The 6,772-nt window shown below is 46.8% G+C and overlaps 1 protein-coding gene across 1 annotated transcript; it reads left to right on the plus strand.

The window, feature by feature from the left end:
• Nucleotides 1-1,320: 1,320 nt before the first annotated feature.
• LOC123062585 (ultraviolet-B receptor UVR8) lies at nt 1,321-6,270 on the plus strand. Its single transcript, XM_044486164.1, has 11 exons — nt 1,321-1,740; nt 2,473-2,546; nt 2,639-2,723; nt 2,820-2,945; nt 3,052-3,288; nt 3,387-3,623; nt 4,493-4,536; nt 4,989-5,171; nt 5,295-5,385; nt 5,696-5,739; nt 5,849-6,270. Exons 1-11 carry the CDS (start codon nt 1,476-1,478, stop codon nt 5,969-5,971), a joined length of 1,509 nt encoding a protein of 502 aa, XP_044342099.1. The 5' UTR covers nt 1,321-1,475; the 3' UTR covers nt 5,972-6,270.
• Nucleotides 6,271-6,772: the final 502 nt, after the last annotated feature.

Here is a 6,772-nt window from a genome sequence, read left to right on the forward strand (position 1 = left end):
AGCATGAAGTTTTTCATGTTATGAGGAAGAACTACCCATAGCTAGTTCAAAGTATGACAAGCCTCCGGTTTAATTCGTCCATATGTAGTAGCCGACCTATGATCTTGATTCGTGCATGTACGTTTTGCTTCACATATGTGTGCCAACTCAAGCAAGAACATCTGATTGCAAGCTCAACTAGGCTCCTTTGTGATGAAAGAACCACTACCCGACACATCACCTCAACCCTCAAGATTAACCCGTAACAGAAGAAGATGCAGAGAGCATAATTCCACAGTCGTAACCACGGTTATCCAGCTACACAAGGATCGGTCGATATCCTCGTGTAAAATAGTAGCTAAGAAATCGTAGGGTTTTAAAGCATCTCCAGCAGCTTCCCTTCCCCTAATAAACTAGCTATGCGGGAAGTTGGCATAAAAAACACACTCCGGCAATTCCCCTGTACCAATTTTTTTTTACAATCTCATCCTAAAAACACCCCAACTTCGCTCTATAGAGGGGAAGATGGATATTTGCGTATAATCACATCCACCCTCACCGCCGCCCCACCTCACCGCCACACGCTGCCGATCACCCGCTGCGCAGCCGACGGCCCTGCCGCTACTTGCTGGCCGACAGCGGCGTAGATGCAGCACCGCCGCCACACGCCGCTGACCACCCGCTTCTCCGCTACCCGCGGCCGCCGGGCCCCTGCCCCAACGCACCGAATGTAGAGTCGCAACTAAATCATGTTGAAGACAATTTGGGCGTATACATGACATTAAGTGATGGCATCCGAATTCTCTTTTTTGCTAGTTCTCCTGCAATGGACAAAGATGATGTGCTTCTGTCAAAAAAAGCATCCCATTATATTTGCATCTGGTAGCCAGCCGGCTCCTGCTTTCCATAGTTTGGGAGCATAACCTACGCCGCATCTTGTTTTAAGAAAGAAGAGGTGTGTGTGTGTGCGTCATCGCCCGTAAAAGACTGAAGTCACGACCCAAAACAAGCGAAGCACGCAAGGCATATTTTAACTGGTGGACGCGGTGGGAGGCGGAGGTCAAAATCGTTCGGTGTGGTACCGGTAGCCCCACACACCTCTGCCCCCCGCTTCCCACCCCACCCCGCCCGCCCTCCTGGCCTGCTGACACGTACGCCCTGTGGGCCCCCGGCCCCAACCTCCGCCCTTCCAGAACCTTCCGGCCAATTCCTGGCCAGGAATCCCCGGCCGGATCCAGCGGCTCACCCCGCGCCACGTGTACGGCCCGCGCCACCTCGGCGTCTGACGTGGCGCCCCCGCCCCCGGCGAAACTGATACGCCCAAATCTCGCTGCTTCCAGCCTCACGCTCCGAAAGCAGGCGCCCGCTGCTCCCACTTCGCCCAGCCGAACCAACGCCATCTCCCTCCCTCCATCCCGTGTGGCCGCCAGCGAGCGAGCGAGCGAGGGTTCGAGACGGAGGCGATAGCGGCGGCGAGTACGGGGATTTTCGAGGAGATGAACGGCGGCGGCGGCGGAGGAGGAGGAGGAGGGGAGGTGGGCTTCGTGGGGGGCGGCGGGGAGGAGGAGGAGATGGACGAGGACGGCGCGCGGGAGGCGGGGAAGGAGCAGGTCGTGCTGATGTGGGGCTACCTCCCCGGCGTCTCGCCGCAGCGCTCGCCGCTGCTGGGCCCCGTGCCCGTCAGGCTGCCCCTGGCGGCGGCCGGCGACGCGTGGAGGGATGTCTGCGGCGGCGGGTGCGGCTTCGCCATGGCCATCTCCGGTGACGCCGCCCTCCCTTCTCAATTTTTGCTCCGTTTGTGTTCTGGTACTCCCGGTGCGTTGGTTGTGCTCGTCTTTCCATTTGGCGGCGCAGATCTGCTCGGTGCGTCGGCATGCGCGCTTTCTGTGCAGGATTGCTTATTTGCTAGTGGTATTCGGTAGTGGATTTTTGGCCTGATGAGTGAAGGGCTGTCTCGCGATACAAGTACTCTCTACGAGCAGCGCGTCGGAATTTTCTTGAATTAGCATATCACACTTTGGAATCTGCTTTTGAAATAGCCGACCGTGAAGTTGCATTTTCATGCTGGCTAATCGGTGAGTGAAGTTGTGTGGTTGGGATTTGTGTTCTACTGAGTACTGAGTGCTAAACAATGAAAAGAGAGAGAGGGGAAGGGTTACATTTGTCGAGCAAAGCTTGTTTCTCAATTTATCGGAGTCTTTTCTTATGATGTTCTCATGGATCGTATCGTTACTGGTGTGATCGAAGGAGTAGCAAGATGAAGGACCTCGTGTTCTTCGAATGTCCGTTCAAATCCTTTAATGTAAATATGCCTTTTGTCGTTGGATCAATACCAACAGAATTTGCTGATGTACTGTACAAATTCAGACTGTTAGTAATAGCTGCTGTTTATTCAGTGATATGCCAAACTGAAACATTTTATGTCATTTGTTGGCCTTGGTCAATGTGATCAAGTTCTAATCGACACTGACCTGTGCATTTCATTTGCTTTAGAGTCTGGAAAACTCCTCACCTGGGGCTCTACTGACGATATGGGTCAAAGTTATGTGACGGCTGGGAAGCACGAGGTAAAGTTAACAACACACTCGTTGCCTTTGCTCTCTTGTACACGATGAGAATACTCGAAGATATTGCTAACGTGGCCTCTTGTACATCTCAGGAGACTCCAGAGGCTTTTCCTCTTCCTAGTGATGTTGCGATAGCGAGGGCTGATGCTGGGTGGGCTCATTGTGTTGCAATAACCGGTATGCAGCTCATCATACATGCAGAACTTCGTGCTTTGGTAAGAACTCAATTTTTTTGGTATTGGTACTATTCTCATAAATGTTATCCTGGATCAGATGAAGGGGTTGTCTATACATGGGGTTGGAAAGAATGTGTTCCAACTGGAAGGGTCATTGCAGATCAAGCTTCAGTTGGAACTTTGGAGAAGGATGAAAGACAGAGCGCAATTGCCAACAACCAAGGTGACGATGCTTACTACATGTCCTTTCTCAGTTCTTCATTAAAAACATCTTCAGGAGGGCTAAATGCTTACAGATATATCACATAACAAAGGCAACTCCATTGCAGTGAGCCCCAGGTCACAGGCGTCTAGGACAAGCAGTGGAGCAGCATCTGGTCCTTCTGAAAGTAGAGGTACCGAGGATAGCACCAAGAGGCGACGGTTGTCTTCAGCTAAACAAGGAAATGACAGTTCGACATCTGGTGATGAAAACCTTTCTGCACCACCTTGTGTTGTGACATTTAATACTGGGGTGAAAATAACGGCAGTAGCTGCTGGTGGTCGCCATACATTAGCATTATCAGGTAATGTACATTAGTACATTTGGCAGTCCTCTAGTGCTATTTTTAACCTATCTGGGGAACTTTGAGGATTAAGGCCCAATATTTCTTGAAAACTTCAGATTTTGGTCAGGTATGGGGTTGGGGATATGGAGGAGAAGGGCAACTGGGTCTGGGGTCCAGAATTCGTACAGTTTCCTCCCCTCACCCTATACCTTGCATTGAATCAACATCGTATGGCAAGGATCGGCTATCAGCTATGAAAGGCAACAAAAACGCTGAAGGGCAAATTAATAAAGCAACAGGAAATCGTGTCACGGCCATTGCGTGTGGAGGCCGCCATAGTGTTGTGGTAACGGGTTAGTTCTTTCTTTCAGTCTCTTTCTGATACTTCTTTTGTCGTATCCGTGTAGAGACAGTACAAATCATTTTTGGTCTCGAGATGGCATTTGTCAATAACTTCAGTTGGACACATTATGTGTGAGCAACATTAGATATTTGAATATTTCCTTTTTTTAAGGGGGGCAGTAGATATTTCCAACTGGTCAGTTTAGGTTTGGCGTAACAGTGTAAAATAATATTTATGGTGTATTCAAGAATGAAAATCCAATTGCTGCCAGCTTGTTTTGCTGTAGCAAAGTGATGGTGCTTACAGGAAAAAAAGGTATGGTACTGCTTAGACCCTATTCGGTAGTCAAGCATGTAAGATACCATTAGACTTACCGTAGGGACTTTCCCTATGGTTTGCTGGTCAAAAAAAGATACATCAGCTTACTTGTAGGAAATATCCATCCAGGTATTTCCAACCAAAATGTTGAATGGGAGTATTTTTTGGACAAATGCATAATCATGAGATTTATAGAACTAAGATGAGTTGCTTATTGGGGGCATTCCTCCATTGAGACCACAACATTAACAATTGTTCATTTCTTAAGAGTGCCTTTTCCATTGTACATATCATGGATTGCTCAAGAAGACCTGAGGTCTAGGGAGTTGGTGGCCTGACCATGTTTCTGGGGAGTCATTTGATTAGCAGCTAGTCCGGTTTTTTGGTTTCTGGGTTCGTCCTGGCCTTGTCCCCTTAAATGCAGGACAGAGTCCACAGTTGTCTCTCTTTCTTTTCTTAGTAGAATGGCAGTGCTCCTGCCCTCCTACTTCAGAAAACACAGCCCCCTATTTTAGTCAAAATTTCCCCTGCACCTTTTTAACAGCTAGCTCTTGTTTGCAGATTCAGGAGCACTTCTTGCATTTGGGTGGGGACTGTACGGGCAGGTTAGTCTTTTCTATTTCAACACATGGTCTGATCAAACAAGTTTGTTTTCCCAGTAATATATTTTGTATTGACTAAAAGTTTTAACAATGGATCAGAGGATATACTTGGGGTAGAAAGTGTGTATGTCTTAGCATTCCAGAACTCAACAATGGATCAACATGATCAGCCACTCACAATGCTTGTTTAGTTGAAAAATACCATCTCAAAATCGTTTTTAACTTGTAATTGTTTTCCTTAAGACAGCAAATCTATTGCGGCAATTCTGATATTTTATGCATATATGAGGAAGTATGTGTCAGAAACTGTTTGGGTTTTATTTTTGTATTGGTAACAATGATTAAGGTGATATACTTGATTAGTTTTTTTTTTGCAGGTCGATTAGTCTATATGTTTTGACCTGACATATTTCATAAAAATCAGTGTTTTTAATCACTGTGCTTTTATTTTTCAGTGTGGACAGGGGAATACAGATGATGTGTTGAGCCCAACATGTGTATCAGCTATTCTGGGAGTCAAGATGCAAGATGTTGCCGCAGGGTTATGGCATACAGTATCCATATCTGCAGATGGTGATGTCTATTCGTTTGGAGGCAACCAGTTCGGGCAGCTGGGGATTGGTTCTGATCAAGCTGAGGTGGGAGCTTTGATTCTTTTTTCCATTCTTACTACATAATGCATAAGAATGTTATTTTGTTTCTGATCAAGCTGTCTGTTCACTACACCAAATGCATAAGAATGTTATTTTGTTTCTATGCAGACTATACCAAAACTGGTAGATGCCCCCAGCTTGGAAAATAAGAATGCAAGATCAGTGTCTTGTGGAGCTCGTCATAGTGCAATAATAACAGGTATAGTGGTCGTATTTTCCTCTGGGAGGAACTCACCGTTCCAATCTGCCCGAGTGCCTTACCACCCTTGGCTTGTACTTTAGAACCTTGTGCTGTCTATTATTAGTTACTCCCTGTGTAAAGAAATATAAGATCGTTTAGATAACGATCTTATATTTCTTTACAGAGGGAGTACAACTTTGTTCTGTACCATGCTATTAGCTAGCCTGCATCAGTATCTTACCGCACACAAAGCAAACAGCTTTGCCATTGTTGCTGCTTCATGTCTATTGTTGAGGTATGGAGGTAACATTGTTGAAATTTCCTGCAGATGAGGGCGAAGTCTTCTGCTGGGGATGGAACAAGTACGGCCAGGTAGGTATCTCTTTGCTTTACTACTACGATTTTTCACAGGTGAGGTGGGGAAAAAACCTTGGTGTGATATGATCTCTGATCTGAGCTTTGGAGTTGCGCGTGCGTGCAGTTGGGCCTCGGCGATTCCATGGACAGAAACGTGCCCTGCATCGTACCCGTGGACGAGTACCACCCGCTGAACGTGTCGTGCGGCTGGTGGCACACCTTAGTGCTCGCGGAGTCCCCGACGTGATGCCGAACCCCTAGCGAAGGAGGAGCTGAACTGCCCCTGTAGGTCAGGTGACAATTTTGTTAGGAGTTTGGTAGACCCTTCATCCACCGAGGTCCCTTGTACATACATGAATGAGGGTGCATACAGTGACATTGTGTATCCATCCATTCTTCCCTGTGCCGGTACAGAGTGCAGCATTGGACGGACAGATTTGTATCGCGCTGTGTGTATACGGTCGAGTTAGGAGGATTTGCTCGCACTGTTTGATTGTGTATACTTACAATCTACTATTAGGTTCAAAGAGCGCGATAATTTGTGCTTGTATGGTGCTCCCGCATTTCCAGCTATCTTAACAGAGATGTAACTTCAACTGCGAAGTGTGTTGTCGTCTGTCACCTTTGTTTTGCTCCTGAAAAACTTTTAACAGAGATGTAGCTAAAACTGCAAAGTGTGTTGTCGTCTGTCACCTTTGTTTTGCTCCTGAAGAACTTTTAACCGTGTCGAAAAATAGAAACCAAGTAACAAGGCATACATACTTTTGGAAATAGCATATCAACAAGAACATGCAATTGCTTGTTGCAAACGATCCAGTTAGCTAGCAAATGTTTTATCTTTTCCTTCGATTTTGAGACAAGCATCCGGATTGGACAGGTGAACAAGCCGCCGTCGTTTCGTCTGCAGATGATCTATCCACTGTGCTTCAGTCCCTTTGAGTTAGACCGACCATTGATGAGTTGTATGTCCTAGAACCTGCACTGATAATTCCAACTTTTTTTTAGACAATGACAATTCCAACTGATCAGACGCAAGAAGCATGATGCA

Source organism: Triticum aestivum, chromosome 3A, assembly GCF_018294505.1.
Source record: "Triticum aestivum cultivar Chinese Spring chromosome 3A, IWGSC CS RefSeq v2.1, whole genome shotgun sequence".
Taxonomy (NCBI): Eukaryota; Viridiplantae; Streptophyta; class Magnoliopsida; order Poales; family Poaceae; genus Triticum; species Triticum aestivum.

Bases quoted from the DNA above. Each gene is read 5' to 3' on its own strand.
- LOC123062585 (XM_044486164.1), top strand. From the start codon at position 1,476: ATGAACGGCGGCGGCGGCGGAGGAGGAGGAGGAGGGGAGGTGGGCTTC. The intron at 3,624-4,492 runs GTTAGTTCTTTC...TCTTGTTTGCAG, and splicing joins CCATAGTGTTGTGGTAACGG to ATTCAGGAGCACTTCTTGCA. The intron at 5,386-5,695 runs GTATAGTGGTCG...AATTTCCTGCAG, and splicing joins TCATAGTGCAATAATAACAG to ATGAGGGCGAAGTCTTCTGC.